The 25,364-nt window shown below is 44.6% G+C and overlaps 1 protein-coding gene and 2 long non-coding RNA genes across 4 annotated transcripts in view; 2 read left to right on the plus strand and 1 right to left on the minus strand.

The window, feature by feature from the left end:
• The window catches only part of CCDC158 (coiled-coil domain containing 158), a 138,314-nt gene that overhangs the window by 41,918 nt on the left and 71,032 nt on the right, over positions 1 to 25,364 (minus strand). For both annotated transcript variants that reach the window (XM_040326782.1, XM_040326773.1), the window contains exons 9-15: positions 24,573 to 24,675; positions 13,332 to 13,442; positions 11,837 to 12,043; positions 10,111 to 10,584; positions 8,885 to 9,074; positions 6,744 to 6,896; positions 4,461 to 4,573 (exon numbers count right to left, since the gene is read on the minus strand). In XM_040326782.1, the coding sequence (XP_040182716.1) occupies positions 4,461 to 4,573; positions 6,744 to 6,896; positions 8,885 to 9,074; positions 10,111 to 10,584; positions 11,837 to 12,043; positions 13,332 to 13,442; positions 24,573 to 24,675 (1,351 nt within the window). The remainder of the gene's footprint in view (positions 1 to 4,460; positions 4,574 to 6,743; positions 6,897 to 8,884; positions 9,075 to 10,110; positions 10,585 to 11,836; positions 12,044 to 13,331; positions 13,443 to 24,572; positions 24,676 to 25,364) is intronic.
• LOC120915965 lies at positions 20 to 1,258 on the plus strand. Its single transcript, XR_005743921.1, has 3 exons — positions 20 to 228; positions 763 to 963; positions 1,047 to 1,258. It is a non-coding gene; the product is annotated as an uncharacterized LOC120915965 (long non-coding RNA).
• On the plus strand, positions 2,048 to 3,575 carry LOC120915958. The gene is made up of 3 exons (XR_005743920.1): positions 2,048 to 2,545; positions 3,080 to 3,280; positions 3,364 to 3,575. It is a non-coding gene; the product is annotated as an uncharacterized LOC120915958 (long non-coding RNA).

Genomic DNA, 25,364 nt, shown 5'->3' on the forward strand with positions numbered 1-25,364 from the left:
AGGCCACGCCCACTGGCCACGCCCACTGGCATATAAAAGACAGTCTGCCTGTGAGTCAAGTCTTGATTCCAGGCAGCTGAGCATGGACAGCAGTTCATTCCTTTCATCTCCTCCAACATTGGAAGCCTGGGTCTTCCCTGCACTGTCTGCAGCCTAGATCTGAATACTCAACAACAAGCTCTACAAGCCCACACTTTACCTACTCCTATCCATTTAATCCCCTATCAGGTAACAGCACCCTTTTATTATTACACTCCTATGTTGATTTTTCAACTTTCACTCCCCCCTTCTTTTTGTTTTCTTGTTTATTTATTTATTTTTTTCATATATTTCCAACATTTTTACTATCACCATATGTATCCACATATTCTTTGATGGTCCACGTAACATACACATTGTAATGTGTCTCACACATCCCCACCCTTGTACACGCACCTTTTACCAGACTAATAAAGTCTCTTAATCACTTTTGTCTGCCATTGGAGCACTCTTATACTATTTTTATATTAAGTACCTTAATATACACATCAATTCCTGACCATTATTTATTGACTAGTTACCCCTTCGGGTCATCAACGAGTAGATCTAATTCAATAAAGAAGAAAAAAGGAAAAAATATTTTTTTTTTTTGCTTTTTTCAGATAAAATTACAAACCTGCTGCCAGTCCCTCTTTTTTATATACATGCCTTACCCACAGATAATCCTACACTTTAGCACAATATGCTATGATTTAATATTTCTAATTCTCTTCAATTACACAGGGCTAACCCATTGGGGGCACTCTGCAGGCACCGGCTCCCCTGATCCTCGGAGGGCGTCCACTGTGCGGCTCCTTGCAACCCCCCTGGGGTCTGTTTTGGTTTCCCTCTCTCCCCCATGGGGTTGTGGGTGGCGCTCCCTTCGGATTTTCTAACGGCTCTGCACATCTCTGGTTATTACAAAACCCACTTCATTCGTTAACGGTAAACCTTATTCTTGGGTCAATTTATGTGATTTATATTTATACTTTTTTGATCGCAAATTTATGTTATGTATATTTTTGTAGAATCAACCATCCCCCTGAAGAGACCACTTAGAGGTCGAAACGCGTCGGGGAACGCACATCACACAGCATAAAGCAATGTTGTATACATTTGTCCAATATTGTGGAATATGTATTGTATCACCAGATCCGTAAAGGGTTTTCTTTCAATTTGTTATTGCATTTAAAATGTATGTTATTGACAACCATAAAATAAACCATGCTTTATTATATTACATTTGTTACACTTTTATACCTTTGCTGTCCAAAGCCCCGTGGGGTAAATTTCTTTTTCTACACGATTCAATCTTGGGGTTCGCAGCATTCTTGTCTCTTCGCTTATGTGTCTTTCCTCAGCCAACAAAAATTTTTTTGGGTGGATAAACACCCGTTCCCCTTGACACATTGAGACTTGACTTGAACTGTGCGTTTTTTCCGTCCTGTCATTAAACCCCTGCATCCCCACTTGCACCTTGACATTTATTCAAGGATTACTTATGGGTGTTTCTCACCATAGATAAGACACCCATTAGTTGTGCGACCAGAGTGAATGATTCCTTTCTTCTCTCTTCTCCCCACGCATCAGTAAGCATCTACCACGTACTTCTGAATTGCATTTCTGCTCAGACACCCATAGGGGTATCTGCTGGGGATCACACACGCAGGGGTTTTCATGATATGGAATTAGCACACAGCTCATGTAAATATTTTTGATGCATAGTTCACATGCATTTTATGACACCGTTTTACACCATCATGTGCATTTTGCCATGTTTGCAACCAGTTTTTATTGTAGCCGGTCATCCGGGGAGGCCCCTCTGTGCCCCCGGGTGGGGGGGGGGTTTCCGCGGTCCCATGGGGGTTCCCGGCAAGGTGGTGGGGGGCGGTGGAGTGTTCCACATTCCCACCCCCCCCTTTTTTGCTCAGGTGCGGCCGGGGGTTCTCGACCGCCCACTGAGCTTTGCCTTGCCGGCGGCGTTCTGCGATCATCCCCGTATGGCCGTGGCGGGCTGCGCGCGCATGAGGCGCCGGCGTGCGCGGCTCGCCACGACGTCATGCAGCTTGCGACGGGGGTGACGACAGTGGTCGGGGTCCCCTGACCTTCCGGAGCGCCGAGGGAGCCGCACCAGGGCTGCTCGTGTAGCGGCCCTTACGTCATCTCCGTGATCTATGGGGAAGCCTGGAGCCAGCATGTGTTTAGCCCCCACCTATGGCCACGCCCACTGGCATAAAAAAGATAGTCTGCCTATGAGTCAAGTCTTGATTCCAGGCAGCTGAGCATGGACAGCAGTGTTAAGCCCCCATTCATGGCCACGCCCACTGGCATATAAAAGACAGTCTGCCTGTGAGTCAAGTCTTGATTCCAGGCAGCTGAGCATGGACAGCAGTTCATTCCTTTCATCTCCTCCAACATTGGAAGCCTGGGTCTTCCCTGCACTGTCTGCAGCCTAGATCTGAATACTCAACAACAAGCTCTACAAGCCCACACTTTACCTACTCCTATCCATTTAATCCCCTATCAGGTAACAGCACCCTTTTATTATTACACTCCTATGTTGATTTTTCAACTTTCACTCCCCCCTTCTTTTTGTTTTCTTGTTTATTTATTTATTTTTTTCATATATTTCCAACATTTTTACTATCACCATATGTATCCACATATTCTTTGATGGTCCACGTAACATACACATTGTAATGTGTCTCACACATCCCCACCCTTGTACACGCACCTTTTACCAGACTAATAAAGTCTCTTAATCACTTTTGTCTGCCATTGGAGCACTCTTATACTATTTTTATATTAAGTACCTTAATATACACATCAATTCCTAACCATTATTTATTGACTAGTTACCCCTTCGGGTCATCAACGAGTAGATCTAATTCAATAAAGAAGAAAAAAGGAAAAAATATTTTTTTTTTTTGCTTTTTTCAGATAAAATTACAAACCTGCTGCCAGTCCCTCTTTTTTATATACATGCCTTACCCACAGATAATCCTACACTTTAGCACAATATGCTATGATTTAATATTTCTAATTCTCTTCAATTACACAGGGCTAACCCATTGGGGGCACTCTGCAGGCACCGGCTCCCCTGATCCTCGGAGGGCGTCCACTGTGCGGCTCCTTGCAACCCCCCTGGGGTCTGTTTTGGTTTCCCTCTCTCCCCCATGGGGTTGTGGGTGGCGCTCCCTTCGGATTTTCTAACGGCTCTGCACATCTCTGGTTATTACAAAACCCACTTCATTCGTTAACGGTAAACCTTATTCTTGGGTCAATTTATGTGATTTATATTTATACTTTTTTGATCGCAAATTTATGTTATGTATATTTTTGTAGAATCAACCATCCCCCTGAAGAGACCACTTAGAGGTCGAAACGCGTCGGGGAACGCACATCACACAGCATAAAGCAATGTTGTATACATTTGTCCAATATTGTGGAATATGTATTGTATCACCAGATCCGTAAAGGGTTTTCTTTCAATTTGTTATTGCATTTAAAATGTATGTTATTGACAACCATAAAATAAACCATGCTTTATTATATTACATTTGTTACACTTTTATACCTTTGCTGTCCAAAGCCCCGTGGGGTAAATTTCTTTTTCTACACGATTCAATCTTGGGGTTCGCAGCATTCTTGTCTCTTCGCTTATGTGTCTTTCCTCAGCTCCTCATATAGCAGGAGCAATGTTACGCCGGAAAAAGCCTTACGCAAACGACGTAAAAAATTCCGCCGGGCGCACGTACGTTTCTGAATCGGCGTATCCAGCGCATTTGCATATTCTACGCTGAAAGTGACGGAAGCGCCACCTAGCGGCCAGCGTAAATATGCAACTAAGATACGACGGCGTAAGAGACTTACGCCAGTCGGATCTTAGGCAAATTTCGGCGTATCTTGCTTTCTGAATACAGAAAGAAGATACGCCAGCGCAGATTTGAATTCACGCGGCGTATCAATAGATACGCCGGCGTAAATTCTCTTTGAATCTAGCCCAAACACTTTTCACTGCCAATAATGTAGTGCAGAAGGCAGCAGGGAGCTTGCCACAGTTTCAGAGTTGTAATCATTCTTTGCACAGCTGAGAGCTACAGTTTTCAGGATTCCAGAACACTCTAGAATTCATCTAAGTATGTGTAGACATTTATGCCTTGTACACACGGTCAAACTTTTTATCGTGCAAAAGTCTGTCGTGAGTCCGTCAGAAGTCCAACGGAAAGAAAGAGAACAGGTTCTCCATCTAAGGTCCGTCGGATTTCCGACAAAAAAAGTCCGATGGAGGCTACACAAGGCCGGACTTTCCGAGAAAAAAAATAAATAAATCCTGTCTGACTTTTTTTCTGGGAAAGTCCAGCCGTGTGTACAAGGCATTATGGTACTTTTGGGTTTGTGCATTGTATTGTATTTCAAGCATAAAACTCTATGAGAAATACCTTTGTTGCATTAGACAAGGCCTCCTCCAAAAACTGAATTCTAGTTTGTAAAGTATCAATCTGTTCTCTTTTGGCAGTGATTTTTTTCTGCATTCTTGTTGCAATTTTAATAGCTATAAGAAAAGATTAAAATAGAAGATTTTAATAAGATATTATGTTTCAACAAAGTTTCACAATTACTACATATTTGTTAAACAAGTTAAAAGATATTATAAGATTCATACTTGCCTAGGTGGATACAGCAGCATTCTGCTGCTGCATCTGTCCCCAGGCACCTCTAACACTGAGAACCGAGCGATCAAACATCGCTGATCGCTCAATTCTCACAATACCCTGAGCGGAGAGCTGGTGACTGTCAGGCCCCGTACACACGACAGAGTTTCTCGGCAGAATTCACCGAGAAACTCGGTCAAAACCCGGATTCTGCCGAGAAACTCTGTCGTCTGTACAGTTTTGGCTCGATGGAGCCGCCGAGGAGCTCGACGAGAAAATAGAGAACATGTTCTCTATTTTCTCGTTGTTCTATGGGAGAAGGCGGCCCGCCGAGCTCCTCGGCGGCTTCATCCCAGAACTCGACGAGGAACTCGACGTGCTTGGCACGTCGAGTTCCTCGGCCGTGTGTACGGGGCCTCACTCAGCAGCTCTCTGCTCTGCCTCCCCCCGCGCTCAATGCTGGGCTGTGGAGGGGGTGGGAACGGCCATATCAGGATGAGCCGGGTGCTGGTCCAGGAATGTCATGATCTTGCCTGAGCCTGGACCAGCTGTGCGACGTCAGCTGACAGCGGGCTTCAGCCTGCTGTCTGCTGAAAACGGGTCACATGAGTGCAGAACGAACTGCACTCCTGTGGTCCACCGAGAAGTACAGCCAAATGAGCTTTGACTGTGCTATACTTCTCCATTAAGCTGCAGATTACCTGTAAAAGCTTTCAAAATCTTTTCTGTGATAAACTGGATGTTTACTGGTTTCTCCACCTTTCCAGCATAGTCTCTACTTGAATATTACATAGGCCAAAAAGAAGATTTTATTGATTAAGTTCCACACCATACTTTGTATATATTGTTCCTACAAACAATCCGGTTTAACCTTGACCGTAACCAGAAGGAGACATTTTAGGTGGCCTGATATACCTATGTAGAGGAATCTTAAGGGCTTGTGTAGATGGGCAAATGCACCAAGCTTTCAGGTGCAAAAAACTTGCATTGTAGATCAGTTTTAGACAATTCTGAGATCATTCTTAGTTCCTTCACAGATGAATTGGCCCTTATTCTTATCTTTTGCATTGCCAATCTATTTTACATAATTTGCGTGTACGCAAATGGTTTGTCTGAACCGTCTAACTTCCACATTTGCTGGACAGCTTGGTCCATTAGAGAAAGTTGAAAAATAACATGCGTATTGACCAGATCACCAGGTAGTAAACTATCACGATTTTGACTGTAGTTAAATTTTAGGGTTACGTTGGGGTTTTTTCCCCAGTGACTAAGAATGCAATAAGAAATGAGGTTTGAGCAGTGTGAGCTGGTGATATTTTTTTTGGGGGGGTGGCGGAAAACAATCAGCCGCCATGACCCCTCCCCCCCCCCAGTCGGTCACAAGCCCTGCACTTATCCCCTCTAGGTCTTTTGGGGGTGTGGTGGAAAACAATCAGCCGCCACAACCCCTCCCCCCCAGTCGGTCACAAGCCCTGCACTTATCCCCTCTAGGTCTTTTGGGGGTGTGGTGGAAAACAATCAGCCACCACGCCCCCCCCCGGTCGGTCACAAGCCCCGCACTTATCCCATCTAGGTCGTGGGCAGCGCTTCCTCCAGGCTGCGGCTTCACCCAGTGTCTCCTCCTCCTCGGCTTTGACGGCATACCCTGCATCCACTCCCTCCTCCTCCTCGGCAGTCAAAAGGATCGCTTCACCTCTCGGTCAATCGGGTGAGGGGTCTCAGGACTCACTTTCTGATTGGCCGGAAGGAGAATCAGGAATACAATAAAGAATATTAATTCTCTATTGTCACACAACTGGGTGGCCTCGAGCCCACGCGTTTCTGAAGCCAAGTAGAGCCTCAATCACATGCTTCTATAAAAATAAAAATAAAACACCATTGGAATCCATGCGTCCAGCGCCCTGCATGTAGATTAGGGGCCGGGCGCACGGATTGGGGGGTGGCGCCACTGGGTTTGAGTCACTTAAATATCAACAATGGTAAAAAAAATTGAAGTAAAGAAGTTTGAGAAAAAAAATCACAAAAACTATCACTTAATGTGTTAAAACAGTAAAAGGTAACATTTCTTACCATGACCATCACAATTCTCTACAGTTTTCATGGTGTTTTTGGTCTGTGCCAGCTCAGCAATAGCTGCTTTTAGCTGCATTTTAAGAATGGCCGTTGCATTTTCTGTATCTCCAGTTTGATTTCGGGTGTTCCTTTTCAATATTTCATAATCTTCTGCAAAAGATATACACAGAATATCAGCTATCTTCTGTTGTGGGGTGGAGGTGGGCAATCTTTGTTCCCCATGCTCTGATGGGCGAATACTGAATCTCATGGTGATTTATTACAGAGTGTGTCCTGAAATCTTAGTGGGTTGAATGAGGAATGTCAACTTCCAGAGCAGGAGGTAAAATGTGGCAAATAAAATGTGGAAAAAGCAATCTCATATAGATGCTCACATTTAGCCAGATTCAGGAAACTTACGACGGGCGTATCAGTAGATACGCCGTCGTAACTCAGAATCCGCGCAGTTGTAACATTAAGCGTATGCTCAAACTGAGATACGCTTAAATGTTGCCAAGATACGACCGGCGTAAGTCTCCTACGCCGTCGTATCTTAACTGCATATTTACGCTGGCCGCTAGGGGCGTGTACGCTGATTTACACCTAGAATATGTAAATCAGCGAGATACGCCTATTCACGAACGTACGCCCGGCCGTCGCAGTAAAGATACCCCGTTTACGTAAGCCGTTTTCGGGCCTAAAGATATTCCACCAAAAAGATGGCGCAGCCAATGTTAAGTATGGACTTTGGACCCGCGTCAAATTTTAAATTTTTTACGTCGTTTGCGTAAGTCGTCCGTGAATGGGGCTGGGCGTAAACCAATACGTTTCTGCGGCGTAATTTGGAGCATGCGCACTGGGATATGTCCACGGACGGCGTAAAAAACTTCGTAAAAAACGTTCGTAAAAAACGTCAATCACGTTGGGTCACGATTCATTAGCATAAAACACACCCACCTCTTCACACTTTGAATTAGGCGCGCTTAGGCCGGCACATTTACGATACGCCGCCGTAACTTAGGACGCAAGTGCTTTGTGAATACAGCACTTGCCTCTCTAACTTACGGCGGCGTAGCGTATATGCGATACGCTACGCCTGCCTAACGTTAGGCTCTCCTACCTGAATCCAGCTAATTGTGTTTTAGAAGACAATGCTGACTGCAATACATATTTGCGCCAATAACTATTTCAACAAACATGGTGTATATAAGCCTGAAGCCACTGTTTCAATACAGAATAGTTAGTTATAGACTTAAATTATATTGTCAAAATGTAGGCTCTGGACAGGAAAAATAAGTCACAGGGGCCCCATACAGCCTTCCTGACAGGTCCCCCCCTCCCCCACCTCCGAAAATATCAAACTATATTTTCACAAAAACTAAACCCTCATTGATAAATACCCATTTAGTTGAATATTACTGCTCTTCAAGTGCCGCACAACCAGGTGCAAAGCATGCAGCTGGGGTGTGCTAGTGTCGGGTTAAAACAGGCAATATAAAACATTTGAACGATTCCCTACATTTTTGTATATGTTTTAGCTTTTAGAATTTTAACTTTTTTTTATTTTATCATTCGTTTATTTTACATTTTTAAACTGCCCTGCCTTTGGTGAAAGCAGACCCATGTCTCACATTTGAGATAGAGAAAGGGACTGAGGACATAGATTCATCAGTCCATTTTTCTGCAGCCTCAGCTGCACTGGATCCACAAGTGTCAACAATAAGGCAGTACAGCCAGCCCTCCTGCTCAGCAGGTGCCTGGGCCCCCTTTTTGAACTGGTGGGGCCTGTGCCCAGGAGGGCCGGTTGTACTGCATTATCAGTGGCCCTGCCTATTCTGCCTTGAGAGCCACGTGTAGCTCTCATTACTTGTGGACTTTTGTTGCCTACTATGTGATTCCCTGACACATTTGACAGGTGCTCAATATTTGCCATTATTTACACTTGCTACTTTATGCATTTCTTTAAACCACACATAGGCAGCCTCATTTATTTCACTTAAAAAACTCAACACCACAGAAGGTGGCTACCAACCAAGAAACCAAAAGTTGTAGATCTTCTCTTAAAGTAACATGTGATGTTCATTTGGAGAATATGGAATGATTTTTCTGAAAAGATTTGCTCATCTATGACTAGAACAATACTTAAGGTTAAGGTTTACCTGACAGGCATGCAAGCTCATGTTGTGTTTCTCTGAGCTCAGCTACAATTTCCTTTCTCTCCTTCCTCAGCTTGTTGGCTGCACAAGTCTTTTCAATGCATTCATTTGTCAGTTTGCTTTTTTCCATATTTAACAACCTACAAATCTCTTCCAGTTCATGTATTCTCATGTCTTTCTTCTCTGCCACAACCTATAAATAACACAAATATAAGAATAGATGACTTATGTATACAGTAAATACCAATATTAATGTTTATCTCCAGCCAAATTTACAGCATACACTGCATTGTTTAAAAATGAACAGCGCATGGCAGTCATATTTACTGTTCATATACATATAGGCCCGGATTCACATACATCGGCGCATATTTATGCCGCCGTAGCGTATCTAATATACGCTACGCCGACGCAGCGCAGAGAGGCAAGCACAGAATTCACAAAGCACTTGCCTCCCAAACTGCGCTGGGTTTCCTCGACGTAATCCGGCGTAGGTGGAAGTGGGCGTGAGCCATGCTAATGAGGCATGACCCCATGCAAATGATGGGCCGAGCGCCATAAAGATACGAATAACGAACGGCGCATGCGCCGTCCCGTGGCCGCATCCCAGTGCGCATGCTCAGAATCACGTCGAAACAACTGCCTAAGATACGTCGAATCACTGCCTACGGCGTGAACGTAACCTACGCCCAGCCATATTCACGTACAACGTAAACGACGTAAAATACGACGGCTTGTGGCCCGGATTGTTCCCTGGTCCATACCTTTGCATGGGTTGAGCCTCATATATGGGGAATAACTTTACGCCGGACGTACGACTTACGCAAACCGCGTATATTATGCGCCGGGCACAAGTACGTTCGTGAATCGGCGTATCTCCCTCAGTTCAATGGGAGCGGCAAATGCGCCCAGCGTAAATATGCGCCCACGATACGATGGCGTAGGGAAGTTACGTTGGTCGTAGGAAGCCAATTTTTAGGCGTATCTCAGATTGTGGGCACGGCACATAGATACGACGGCGGATAGTGACACTTACGCGGCGTATCTCGAGATACGTCGGCGTAAGTGCTTTGTGAATCCAGGCCATAATAGTATAATTGCGGACAAACTAGTAACATAATCAAGAAAAAAATGGAGAAAAATGTATTCATATCTAAACGACAAATTCATATTTTAACAGAATGAATGTACTTTATAGTAACCGACTAATATTCATAAGGTGTATTTACCTTAGTTTCCTGTATAAACGCATTATTTAGAAATACTTCCTCTAGGAGTTGGAACTTCTCTGCTTCCAGTGATTCCACTTTTTGATTCTGCTGCTCAACCACCCGAGATAAAGTTTGAATTTGGTTTCGCAGAGTCTTTATCATGTTGTCCTTTTCCACCAAAAGCAGCTTTAATGTTTCTGTATCTTCCAACATCTCAGACATTTGCTCTGAGGTTGCTTTAAGTTGCAGCAGCTCCTTCTTTTTGGCCTCTGCGTACATACGCAGCTTTCTCAGTTCGTCTACTGCATTCTTTAATGCCTCTTCTTTCCCCGCCAAATGAACTTTTGATTCGTTTAAGTTCTTTTCAGCATTTTTCAGGCTTTGCGTTTTGACCGCCAGCTCCTCTGTCATTTTCTGCAAGGTAGCTTTCATGGTCTCCAACTGGCATGTGATAACGCTCGCATTTGCTGTCATATCTTGAATAGTTTTCAGCTTTGGTGAAATAACAAAACATCATTTTTACTTACATATGTTCTATCTGCCTTAAAGCATATCTATAGCCAGTTTTAGTTTTGGTTAGAGTATGGAATGGTTACGATCCCTACCAGTTTTTTCTTGCTGTCTATGTTTTGTATGTATTCTATATGAAATAGTAAAAAAATAGGGGTACATCAAATACCCATATGTCATTAGTTTGATAGACATGTAGGGCTAGATTCACATAGATCAGCGGATCTTTAGATCCGCGTGATCTATGTGATTTAAGATCCGCCGCCGCAAGTTTGAGAGGCAAGTGGGTAATTCACAAAACACTTACCTCCAAACTTGCGGCGGCGGATCGTAAATCCCCCGGCGGAATTCAAATTCCGCGGCTAGGGGGAGTGTACTATTTAGATCAGGCGCGTCCCCGCACCGATTTAAATGCGCATGCGCCGTCCGCGATTTTTCCCGGCGTGCATTGCTCCCACTGACGTCGCTAGGACGTCAGTGGTTTCGGCGTGAGCGTAACTTGCGACGAGCGGGTTAGAGAATCGGCGTACGCAAACGACGTAAAAAAACAAAAATCGACGCGGGAACGACGGCTATACTTAACATTGGCTGTGCCTCATAGAAGCAGGGGTAAGTATACGCCGGGAAAACCGCTATGTAAACGTCGTAACACTGCGTCGGGCCCGCGTACGTTCGTGAATTGGCGTATCTCGCTGATTTACATATTTCTCAACGTAAATCAGTGAGAACGCCCCCCGCGGCCATTTTTAAATTGCAGTTAAGATCCGACGGTGTAACACAGTTACCCCTGTCGGATCTTAGGCATATCTATGCGTAACTGATTCTATGAATCAGTCGCATAGATACGACGGGCCTAAGTCAGAGATACGACGGTGTATCAGGAGATACACCGTTGTATCCCTTTGTGAATCTGGCCCGTAGTGTTTGTTGCATTGTGGCCACCACTTCTGTGACTAGCTGGGTCTTATGGACCAAACATTTACTCCCTATATTTGCTGGAGAAGAGCAATTTTTGGAAACTGGTAAGCAGCTGGTGGTTAAATGATCAACATAACAATAGTTTAATTTGTACCCACTGGCCAGTGGACATTTGCCACCTGTGTAGACTTGGCACAATTACAAATGGCATTTCAGGCCTTTCAAACATGTCAACATAAATAGTACATGTCTGTATCAAGATATTTGTGTTCTCCTCTTCTAGCATTATAAATGTCAGCAAGTGATACTACTATACCTTCTCTTCTTCCTTTTGCTGACTCTCTTCTTTTACTTCTTTTACCATTCGTTGAAGGCGCTCTACTTCCATACTCCGTTCTAGCAGCTCTCTTCGTAAGTGATCATTTGTGAGCTTACTGACATTTACCCCTTCCTGTAACTGCCAGTTATAATCTCTTTCTAAGTGCAGCTGTTTTTCACACACTTTATGGGCCTCTTGCAATTGCTGTAGAAAATTAAAATGTTTTTTTTGATTAGATCAGCTTTTTTTTATAAGAAAGCATGTTCAATGTTTCTGCACTTAAAGCGGGGGTTCACCCTATAAAATTTTTTCCCTCTAGCATAAAATTAGGCATAGTAGCGCGAGCTACAGTATGCCTGTATTTATTTTTTTAGCCCCGTACTCACTGTGCAATCGTATATTGAAGATTCCGACTCCCCGCGGGGAATAGGCGTTCCTATCCAGAGGTAAGGTGATTGACGGCCGGCTCTGGCACGTCACGCTTCTCCGGAAATAGCCGAAATAGGACTTGGCTCTTCACGGCACCTGCGCATAGTCTGTGCGCAGGCGCCGTATAGCACCGTGAAGAGCCGAGACCTACTTCGGCTGTCTTCGGGGAGCGTGACGTGCCATAGCCGGCCGTCAATCACCTTCCCTCTGGATAGGAATGCCCATTCCCCGCGGGGAGTCGGAATCTTCAATATACGATTGCACAGTGAGTACCGGGCTAAAAAAATAAATACAGGCATACTGTAGCTCGCGCTACTATGCCGAATTTTATGCTAAAATGTTGTTATGGAGGGTGAACCACCGCTTTAAACAATAAACACTATTTAAAGCGAAGCTCCACCCGAATTTCAAGATAATTTTAAGATTATTGCTACTACTAAACATTGCACAAAAACGGATATTTTTGTTTAGCAAAAATTTACAGTACCAGATATATTAGTCCTCCTTCCGGTCTGCAGACTTCGGGTTTTTCTCGGGCATTTGATCATTTCCTGGACAGCGCAGTGTGTTCTGGGAGCTTGTGTCAAAGCTCCCTTGTGATCAGATTCTGACCTGTTATAGGAAACATCGCGCGATTTCGGGGACCAGGAAGTGACCTGTATTGTTATATGAGGCTGGGTTTACATCAGGGGCGGTAATGCCTGCTATTGTTATGGCAACAGAGACGCTGACGCCGCTGCTCCCCGCTGCAAATGCACATGTGCGAGATCGAGCGGTGGATGCTGGGATTACAGAATCACCGCAACCAGGAAGTCCCTGCTCTCGGGATTGAAATGGCCACAGAAAACAGAAAGGAATATAAGTGTATATTCCAGACAGAAAGAGAGAGGCGCGGACGTTGAACATGAGAAACATGAGTTTATTTAAGCCCTAGAATTAGTTAGTTAACTCCCCCCCCCCCCCAAAAAAACGTATTTGCATGGGAGATCCGCTTTAATAACAATATTAAGTTCCCAACTGGATATGGAACAAGCCTCAAACAGATCACATATTGCATTCTTACATTTAATTCCTGCAGCTGTTTATCATAGTCTTGAGTGAGCAGAGTATGCTCATTCTGAGCCTTCTCCAGGGCAGTATTGGCTAGAAATAGCTGCTTATTGAGCTCTTCCACCTACATTTTAAAACAACAAAAATCAATTAAAATTCAAGCACAGTACAGCAGGATATTATTTTCTCATGTATTCATAAAAAGTGTATACAATTCAGAAAAAATGGTATTATTTACATATGAGCCACTTTGTTACTTTTTGACTGTGGTAGATAAGTGTCCCAGTAATGTGGGTGTGCAGGAAGGCAGTGGAATTAGAAGCAAATGGCTTTGTTAGAATCATGTGTACATGCTTCTAATATGCATTGATTTGAAGCACGGAGAACAATTAGTACAGTGTTCTATAAACCATACAAATTATACTGTCTGTTTTCATCTATGCAAAAATAAATAATAAATAAAATGGTCCCCCCCCAAAAATCCATACCAGACCCTTATCTGAGCATGCAGCCCGTCAGGTCTGGAAAGGAAGGGGACGAGCGAGCACCCCCCCTCCTGAACCATACCAGGCCACATGCCATCAACATAGGGGTGGTTTGGGGGCAGGGGTATCTGCCCCCCCCCCCTAAAGCACATTGGGCCAGATCCACAAAAGGGATACGCCGGCGTATCTACTGTATCTACTGTTTCTATCTATGCGACTGATTCACAGAATCAGTTACGCATAGATATTCCTAAGATCAGGTGTAATTGTTTTACACGGCCGGATCTTAGGGTGCAGTACCGCGGCCGCCACTGGGGGCATTTCTCGTCGAAATCCAGCGTCGGGTATGCAAATGAGGAGTTACGTCGATCCTCAAAGCTTTTTCGCGTTCGCTACGTCGCCGCTACGTTAGTTTCCCGTTGCTTAGTTACACTTTTGTGAGGCAGCCCTACTTTTACACAGCAGGCGTACTGCTGTGTAAAGTATGGCCGTCCTTCCCGCGTTGAATTTTTAAATTTTACGTCGTTTGCGTAAGCCGTACGGGAATACGGAAATACACTACGCGCCGCGCCGTTCAAAAAATTAGGTCACGTCGCGCAATGCACGTCGGGAAAAAAGCGTCGGGAGCATGCGCAGTACGTCCGGCGCGGGAGCGCGCCTAATTTAAATGGGACTCGCCCCATTTGAATTGGCCCGCCTTGCGCCAGACGGATTTGAGTTACACCGCCGCAAATTTCCAGGTAAGTGTTTTGTGGATCGGTACCTAACTTAGGAAATTTGTGGCAGTGTAACTTAAATCTAAAAAGTTACGTTGTGCTGCCGGGCTGTGGATCTGGCCCATTGTTCCCATGTTTATGGGGACAAGTGCCTCTTCCCCACAACCCTGGGCTGTGGTTGTGGCAGTCTGCTGGTGGGGGGGCTTATCGGAATCTGAAAGCCCCTTTAACAAGGAGGCCCCCAGATCCCACCCCCTATGTGAATGAGTATGGGGTACATAGTACCCCTACCCATTCACCAAAAAAGTGTAAACGTGAATAAAGACAGTACAAGAGTTTTTGACAAATCCTTGTCAAAAACTTTCCCCTGTGATGTCATCAATTGGTGCATGCTGGGCCGCCGACATCACAAAGGGGTGGTGTCACCCCTTAGCTATTTAAGAAATCAAAGAAATAAAACGACGTGCTTTGCGCCGTAATTTCGCGCAAAGCACGTCGGGAAATTTACTAACGGAGCATGCGCAGAACGTTCAGCGCGGGAGCGCGCCTAATTTAAATGGTACACGCCCCATTTGAATTAGGCGGGCTTGCGCCGGACGTCTTTACGATACACCGCCGCAAGTTTACAGGTAAGTGCTTTGTGAATCAGGCACTTACGCTGAAAACTTGCGGCGGTGTAACGTAAAGACGATACGTTACGCCGCCGCATTTGTACCTGAATCTGGCCCAGAGGTTTTAACATTTCACTACTACATCCAAAAAAAAAATTTGGTTAGCAATACAGTTGAAAGTTATGACGTGGGCCACGATTTACAGTTTGAGAAAGTCTGCCCAGGCAACAAGGTCATGGCACACATGTAGGTCACCAATCTGGACAAGTACAAGATACACAGATAACTATTTCCTCACATTGCTTGGGCAACAGCTGGAGGATGATCTAATACACAAATGGTTAGTTATCTAAGGCTATGTTCCAAGACACATGTCCCACCATTATCCACAATGAGCTTACAGTCTGCGCTCTCACAGCATAATACCATGCAGGCAAATTCCATTCAAATTGAGCTTTTTACACTTCAAAATCCAGGATTTTCTGAGACTGAAATCTCATACATCATGATAGACAGAAGAGGTTTGGAGTTGGGCAAATACGATGTCAATATGTGACATGATTTGGAAAGGTCAGAGAGGTCTTATTAGACTTGGAAGAGAAAAAGCCTGCAATACCATGGTCAAATGATGTAATACAAACTATAAATACAACAGAAGTCGTTACAGGAGCACAAGTGTGTCACGTCTGGAGTTTTGGTTTCATGCCACTGGAAGGAAAGGGCAAAGAAACAGAGTATATGTGACAAGCCAGATTATTCTTGTAAGGTCAGCAGAGTAAGCCCGGGCTACTTAATACAACCTGGCATTTAGCAAGTGTAAAATTAACAAGGCAGGTGATACTTTACATCTTAAAACCACAAATCACAGATATAATACTTGCTTAAAGTGGTTTTAAAACCTTACATATGAAGTGACGGGTCTCAGGTGATACACAAAGATAAAACAAATCCTCCTACATAAGTTGTACTTGTTTATTTATAGCTTTCCCCTACTTTCATTCAAAGTGCAGAATTTACATGGGATCTCTCAGCTCTGAAAAGAAGGGGCGGAGAGCTAAAATGACATCAGTGAGAGCTCTGAGAGCCGATTGGAGGGAAGTGACATGCCCCACTTCACAGAGCACAAAGAAACAGAGCCTAGGGGTGTCATCCTGCAGGAGGTCCATCCCATGTCACCATTTTTCTCTTGGTGCCAGGAAAATGCCTCAGAAGTAACGAGACAGTGGACAGAAATGATAGTGCTCTGGATTGAGCTAAGTAAATACTAGGGTTGTCCCGATACCACTTTTTTAGGACTGAGTACAAGTACCGATACTTTTTTTTATGTACTCGCCGATACCGAATACCGATACTTTTTTTAAAATGTGTCCCCAAATGCAGCCATGTCCCCCCACATATGCAACCATGTCCCCCCACAAATGCAGCCATGTCCCCCCCACAAATGCAGCCATGTCCCCAAACATATGCAGCCATGTCTCCAAACATATTGCAGCCATGTCCCCAAACATATTGCAGCCATGTCCCCCATATAACCAGCCATGTCCCCCACATATCCAGCCATGTCCCCCCACATGCAGCCATGTCCCCCCACATCCAGCATTGTCCCCCGTATATCCAGCATTGTCCCCCGTATATCCAGCAATGTCTCCCGTTTATCCAGCATTGTCCCCAGTATATCCAGCATTGTCCCCAGTATATCCAGCATTGTCCCCAGTATATCCAGCATTGTCCCCAGTATATCCAAGTAAGAAGTAGAAGTATTCTATTCTAGTATCGGCGGTATTAGCGGGAGTACGAGTACTCCCGCTAATACTCGGTATCGGTCCCGATACCGATACTGGTATTGGTATCGGTACAACCCTAGTAAATACTATAGAGGGATATGCTTTGTTCATAATTCATGTCTGAGGTGTATAACCACTTTAAGGCTATTAAAATGAAAGAGACAAACATAACTATAAAATGTTAAAAGATTTGTTTTTCTAGAAAAAAGCCAAAGTATTGAAGGCTTCAGAAGGCAGCTGGACACCTTGAGACCGTTGGAAAAGTAAAACGGTCACCTCACTACAGTAAAACCTTGGTTGAGAGTAACTTGGTTTGAGAGCGTTTTGCAAGACAAGCAGAATTTTTTAATACATTTTGACTTGATATACAAGCGATATCTTGATATAAGAGTAACGTCATTTCACAACTGAGTATAAAATAGAAGAGAGGTGCCTCTAAGTGTAGCAATATAGTTACATTTAATGAAGGTACGACATTTAGAAACTTACATGGTTGCTGATGAAAACGGGCACATCTAAGTATGCAGGCATCTGGGGTAAAGCTGTCCACATAGACCGTCCTCCTCACCGCCATTGATGTCGTCCCTTCCATGAGTGGTTCAAGCCTCGCTTTTTAGATCGCTCTACTGCAGGGTAGTCTTCCCAGTCAAGATTGCAGACTGATAGCGGTGAGAGCCACGGTCTATGTGGATCACTTTAACCCAGATGCCTGCATACTTAGATGTGCCTGTTTTAACCACTTGGGATCCGCCTGCCGTCAATTGATGGCTACAGTGCGGATCCCAATCTCCAAACTGCCGTCAATTGACGTCCGCCCCTTAGGGCGGTCCCCGCGCGCGCTCCAGAGCGCGCAGCAGGGAAAATCTGTGTTGGCCGTGTCCCTCGGACACAGCCAATTACAGATCGCCGCGAACGGCCAATCAGAGTGGCCGTTCGCGATGCGATCTGTGCGGCCAATGAGAGATGATCTCATATGTAAAAATATGAGATCATCTCTCATTGCCGTATTACACAGAGACAGCGGTGCTGTCTCTGGAGAGGAGACCGATCTGTGTCTCTTGTACATAGAGACACAGATCGGTCACCCCCCCCAGTCACCCCCCCCTCCACCTACAGTTAGAACACTATATAGGACACACATTTAACCCCTTCCTCACCCCCTAGTGTTAACCCCTTCAATGCCAGTCACATTTATACTGTAATTAGTGCATATTTATAGCACTGATCGCAGTATAAATGTGAATGGCGCCAAAAATGTGTCCGATGTGTCCGCCATAACGTCGCAGTCCCATTAAAAATCGCAGATCGCCGCCATTTCTAGTAAAAAAAAATAATTAAAAAATAATAATTCTGTCCCCTATTTTGTAAGCGCTATAACTTTTGCGCAAACCAGTCGCTTATTGCGATTTTTTTTTTTTTTTTTACCAAAAATATGTAGAAGAATACGTATCGGCCTAAACTGAGAAAATTTTTTTTTTTTTTTTTTTTAAATTGGGATATTTATTATAGCAAGAAGTAAAAAATATTGTATTTTTTTCAAAATTGTCTCACTTTTTTGTTTATAGCGCAAAAAATAAAAACCGCACAGGCGATCAAATACCACCAAAAGAAAGCTCTACTTGTGGGGAAAAAAGGACGTCAATTTTGTTTGGGAGCCACGTCGCACGACCGCGCAATTGTTAGTTAAAGCGATGCAGTGCCGAAAGCTGAAATTTCACCTGGGCAGGAGGGGGGTATATGTGCCCAGTAAGCAAGTGGTTAATCATCAACCATGTGAGTTGCTAAATGTTGTACCTTCATTAAATGTAACAATATTGCTACACTTCTCTTTTATACTCTGTAGCTCCTGCTGGATTTTGCTTCTAATCCCCTTCCATTTGTGGATGAACATTTTATGGTTACACAACTTATCACACTGCTATAATCTTTTTATATGGACTATAAACTGAAGGACTTATGAATAAATGGTTGTGGAACAAATCATTTGAGATTCCATTATTTCTTGTGTGAAAATTTGCTTTGATATATAAGTGCTTTGGATTACAAGCATGCTTCCGGAATAAATTATGCTTGCAGTCCAAGGTTTTACTGTATATATATATATATATATATATATATATATATATATATATATATATATATATATATATATATATATATATATATAATATACAAACACAGTGGGCTAGATTCAGAAAGAATTTACGTCGGCGTATCTATTGATACGCCGCGTAAGTTCTAGGATGCGCCGGCGTATCTTTTTTCTGTATTCAGAAAGCAAGATACTCCAAAATTTGGCTAAGATACGACCGACGTAAGTCTCTTACGCCGTCGTATCTTAGTTGCATATTTACGCTGGCCGCTAGGTGGGGCTTCCGTAGATTTACGCGTCGAATATGGTAATGAGCTAGATACGCCAATTCACAAACGTAGTTGCGCCCGGCGTATCTATATACGTCGTTTGCGTAAGGCGACAGGACTGGCGTAAAGTTACCCCTGCTATATGAGGCGCAGGCAATGTTAAGTATGGACGTCGGGACAGCGTCGAATTTTCCGTCGTTTGCGTAAGTCGTCCGTGAATGGGGCTGGGCATAAGTTATGTTCACGTCGAAAGCATTGACTATTTGTGACATGATTTGGAGCATGCTCACTGGGATACGTCCACGGACGGCGCATGCGCCGTTCGTTCGAAGCGTCATTTACGCAAGGTCACGATTAATTTACATAAAACACGCCTCACCTCTTCCACATTTGAATTAGGCGGGCTTACGCCGGCCAATTTACGATACGCCGCCGCAACTTACGGAGCAAGTGCTTTGTGAATACTGCACTTGCCCATCTAAATTGCGGCGGCTACGCTACGCCCGCACAAAGTTAAGCCGCCGTACGTGAATCTAGCCCAGTATATTTATATATATACATATGCATTATACCTATCCATGCCAGCAGGTGGTGCTGTAGTATTATAGTGCAGGGCTCAAAATGTCAAGTCCTGAGCTTCTAGCCAGGCCTTAAAGTGGAGGTTCACCCTAAAAACAAGTATATACCATTACATCCAGCATACTTCCGACATGTACAGTATGATGTTTTTTTTTTTTTTTTTTTATCGCTCTACATACCGTCTTATTATTCTTTTCCACCCGGCTTCCGGGTTCTCACTCCCGCGGGGAGTAGGCGTTCCTATGAAGAGGCGTAGTGTCACCTGGGACTTAGCCCAGATGATTGACGTGCGGATAAGGCAGGGAAGGCTCCTCACTGGCAGAACACAATACCGCTGTGGGAGGTATTCCCCCAACACTAAATGCATTGAAGGGGTAAACTAGCAATTGTCTTTCCTTTCACCCATGGTGGAGGGAAAGAAAATTGCATAATGTATGGCCTGCTTTGTCTATATTTTTATCTTTATTTGAGTCCCCATAGAAAAGGTAAGGATGTACTCACTTTTTCAAAAGCAAATGAATGTTTTAGTATTAATAATGCTGGGCATTGACAAACACATTTTACATTAGGTATCCAACTGGCGACTCTCCAGCTGTTGCAGAACTACAAGTCCCATGAGGCATTGCAAGGCTGACAGTTACAAGTGTAGCGCCTGGTTACTTTCCAGAACCGGTGCTAGGTTAAATTTAGAGGGGGTCAGAGAGTTAGGTAACTCTGACCATGTTAATTTGTTCAAATTTAGGCCTCTGTCTCAGCTTTGGCTGTGGGCTCATTCTGTTGTGTCTGGGGTGCTGATCATACCCCAGGTCGACAGGTGGCAGCAGTGGAGTCAAGGATTGGGTGCTCTTACCCAGCAGCCTATCAGGAGGAGTTTGCCTCGCTGTGCATGCTGGGGGAGGGTATTTATGAAGCAGACACCATTTTCCTGGTGTTTTTTCTTGTGTAGCGCCCACCTTCAGGGTAGCCACTTCACGCCGCCTCGGCAAATGGCCTTCCGGGCCGGGGTGCACGTGCAACTCAGAGATCCTGGTTCCGGGACCACGTTGGCCCGGAGCAATTGAACTGCCGCTTGGGGACTCAGTAGTTGACTGGGTCCCACCTAAGGAGTTCCTGGGCTGTCTGTCCTGTTGGAGGAAGCTGTATGGTGGAGAGTCTGCCTAAGGGGTACCAAGAGAGGCTGGTGTTCCAATAGGGGCCTGACCATCCATCGGGGACCAGGGAAATCGGACACTGAGAGGCTGGATGTTGGCCACCTGTCATTCGGTACCCTAATTCAAATTATCTGAGTTTCCGTTATTTCTTATGGAGAAATTTGCTTTGATATATGAGTGCTTTGGATTACAGGCACGTTTCCGGAACAAATTATACTCGCAATCCAAGGTTTTACTGTATACAGGATTTATATAGTGCTAACAGTTTGCACAGCGCTTTACAATATGAGGGCAGACAGTACAGTTACAATACATTTCAATACAGGAGGAATCAGAGGGTCCTGCACATTAAAGCTTACTATCTATAAGGGAGGGCCAACTTATACAAAAGGTAATAACTGTGGGGTTTGAGCTGATGAAGATAGTGGAAATACAGTTGTTAGGTGGAGGTGGGATAGACTTCTCTAAAGAGAAGGGTTTTTAGGGATCGCCTTATGCCGCGTACACACGATCATTTTTCGGCATTAAAAAAAACGAAGTTTTTCGGCATGTAGAAAAAACGACGTTCTTTCAACTTCATCATTAAAACGACGTTGACCACACACCATCGTTTTAAAAAAATGCTCTAGCAAAACGCGGTGACATACAACATGTACGACGGCACTATAAAGGGGAAGTTCCATGCGGATGACGCCACCCTTGGGGCTGCTTTAGCTGATTCCGTGTTAGTAAAAGACGATTCGCGATTTTCTGTCTGTTACAGCGTGATGAATGTGCTTACTCCATTACGAATGGTAGTTTTACCAGAACAAGCTCTCCCATCTCATAACTTGCTTCTGAGCATGTGCGGGTTTTTTAACGTCGTTTTAGCCCACAAACGATCATTTTTTACAACCCAAAAAACGACATAGTTTAAAACGTTTTTCAGAACCCGAAAAATTATGCGAAGCCCACACACGATCATTTTTAAAAAACAAAGTTTTTTTCATGCCGAAAAATGATCGTGTGTACACGGCATAACAGTCGACAGAGTAGCAGTAGACGGTAAGATTGGGGTAGGGAGTTCCAAAGGGTGGGAGAGGCTTGGCAAAAGTCCTGGAGGTGAGCATGGGAGGAGGCTGGAGGTCTTAGGAGGAACAAAGATAGTGGTTTTGTTGGTATTTTGAGACTAGGTTAGTGATGTAGCTGGGGGCCGAGTTGTAGGTGGCTTTGTAAGTTATTGTTAGTATTTTAAAAATGTATTCATTGGGCGAGTGGCAGTCAATAAAGGGATTGGTAGAAAGGAGTAGCAGAAACTGAGTGGTTGGTAAGGTGAACGTGTCTGGTAGTAGCATTCATGATAGACTGAAGAGGGGATAGCCCATGTAACAGTAAGCTGAGAAGGAGGGAGTTGCAGTAGACTATAAGTATTTCTGACACAGCTTAATATGCAGGTCACTAATGAGATTTGATCTCTGGATCCACAAATTTACAAACTTGAACAATCCCCTAGAGAAGAGCTCCTCCACCAGGCATTAGTTGGCTGTCCTATGATTGCCATCATTTTCTTTCTACGTATCCATGTTCATAATGCCCATGTTATAGCATGCATGTTATAGGTGAGCTCCAGGCAAACAGCTAAATGCACACATATAATGCATTTATGGGAGCTGTTTTTCCTGCCAAAGGTTTTGTGTCTTTGTCCATCCAATTCTGACATTCACTCCGCTCAGCCACAAACCATAGTCCCGGTGTAAATTCAGCCTTTTGATGGCCACACATTCTTTAATTTTATTACATGTTACATGATATATGTTTTAGTCCAGTGGCCCGCTGAGCTCCTGCTCTGGGATGGAATAGAATAGAATACTGTTATTAAAGGTCAGTTTATTACTAAAATCACAGGCCCAGATTCACAAAGCGAGTACGCCGGCCTATCTACTGATACGCCGGCGTACTTTCAAATTTCCCGCGTCGTATCTTTGTTTTGAATCCTCAAAACAAGATACGACGGCATCTGGGTTAGATCCGACAGGCGTACGTCTTCGTACGCCTTTGGATCTAAGATGCAATTCTTCGGCGTCCGCTGGGTGGCGTTCACGTTGTTTTCCGCGTCAAGTATGCAAATTAGCTATTTCCGACGATCCACAAACGTACGAGCGGCCGTCGCATTCTTTTACGTCGTTTCCGTTCGGCTTTTTCCGGCGTATAGTTAAAGCTGCTATTTCGTGGCGTATAGTTAGACCTGCTATGTTAAATATGGCCGTCGTTCCCGCGTTTAATTTAAAAAAAAATATTTTGTTTGCGTAAGTCGTCCGTGAATCGGGATGGACGTAATTTACGTCCACGTCAAAACAATGACGTCCTTGCAACGTCATTTAGCGCAATGCACGGCGGGAAATTTAGGAACGGAGCATGCGCAGTTTGTTCGGCGCAGGGACGCGCTTCATTTAAATGAAACACGCCCCCTACTCGCCGGATTTGAATTCCGCGCCGTTATGCCGCTTGAGATACACTACCCCGCCGTAACTTACGGTGCGAAATCTTTATGGATTCGAACCAAAGCCAGGTAAGGTACGGCGGCGTAGCGTATCTCAGATACGATGCGCCGGGGCAGATCTTTGTGGATCTGTCCCACAGTGTATATATGGGCATATCTTTTCTGCAGTGGTTACTGGGCTGCTTTCAAACTGATCCGCAGGTGCAGAGCAATTTACCTGCACTGAGCCATAGACTTCTGTTATTACCTGCGAGTTTGGTTAGCTTTCTGAAAGTGCACCAATCCTGCAGAATATAATAGAAGTCTATTGCAAAGTGCAGGAAAGCCAAAGGTACACTGCGTTGCACCCACGGTGCGAGTAAACCACAGCACATCAGTGTGAAAGAGGGGTCTGACCAATTGGACCCTCCAATCACCTCTAATGCCCTGTACACACGATCGGAATTTCCGATGGCCTAAAATTCGATGGAATTTTTCATCGGAATTCAGTTCAAGCTGTCTTGCGTACACACTGTCAGACCAAAGTCCGACCGTCCAAAATGCGGTGACTTTAAGGCCGGGTACTCACGACCAAACATGTATGGTGAAAGCGGTCCGTCGGACCGTTTTCACCATACATGTCTGCCAGAGGGCTTCTGTACGATGGTTGTACACACCATCGTACAGAAGTCCGCGCGTAAACAATACGCGGGGCGTGTCCGCGGTGTCGCCGCGCCGATGACGCGGTGTCGCCGCGACAATGACGCGGCGACGTGGGCGGCCCGCCTTTAAAATGCTTCCACGCATGCGTCGAAGTCATTCGACGCATGCGAGGGACGGCGGGCGCCTGGACATGTACGGTAGGTCTGTACTGACGACCGTACATGTCCGAGCGGGCAGAATTCCAGCGGACTGTTTTAAAACAAGTCCAGGAATATTTGTCTGCTGGGAAAAGGCCCGGCGGGCAAATGTTTGCTGGAATTCGGCCCGCTCGCGCCCACACACGACCAAACATGTCTGCTGAAACTGGCCTGCGGACCAGTTTCAGCAGACATGTTTGGTCATGAGTACGGGGCCTTAGTGTCCTACAAAGATATTTGTGCTCTCACCTTGTCTTTACAATTTCTCTTGCAGCTTCTTACTTCAGAGCGTTGTTCAGACACTACAGATTCCAGATTTGCTATATGATTCTTAAGTTCTGTGTTCTGCTGCCTAAAAATAAATGATTGTAAACAAAGTGAGAATTAAAATCTATTAGGAGTACTTGAAACTCAAATCCATAACATTTTTCATGCATACTTTAACATAAATGACCCCTTTTACACAGAAGGCATTTTTTTCAGGCATTTTAGCACTAAAAATAATGCCTGTAAAGCACCTGAAAAACCCCTCCCTAGTGCTTTCACACTGGGGCGGTGCGCTTGCGGAACGTTACAAAAAGTCCTGCAAGCAGCATCTTTGGGGCGGTTTGGGAGCACTGTATACAGCACTCCTAAACTGCCCCTGCCCATTGGAATGCATGGGCAGCACATCCGAAGCGTCTGAAAAGCGTTTTGGAAGTGCCGCAATACGGCGGTTTTAAGCCTTTATGCGGTCGCTATCAGGGGTTAAAAGCACCCCGGTAGCGGGCGAAAAGCATCGCTAAAACGATGGTAAAGCTCCACTAAAACTAGTGCCTCTTTAGCGCTAACGCTGCGCTCCCCCATTTTGAAAGGGGTCTTATTTTCGTTTTGAATACAGTAGGGAATAGGTAAAATAACTGTGAGGCCGCGTACACACGATCAGTCCATCCGATGAGAACGGTCCGAAGGACCGTTCTCATTGGTTAACCGATGAAGCTGACTGATGGTCTGATGTGCCTACACACCATCAGTTAAAAAAACGATCAAATCCAACGCGGT

The sequence above is a fragment of the Rana temporaria genome, chromosome 1, assembly GCF_905171775.1.
Source record: "Rana temporaria chromosome 1, aRanTem1.1, whole genome shotgun sequence".
NCBI lineage: Eukaryota > Metazoa > Chordata > Amphibia > Anura > Ranidae > Rana > Rana temporaria.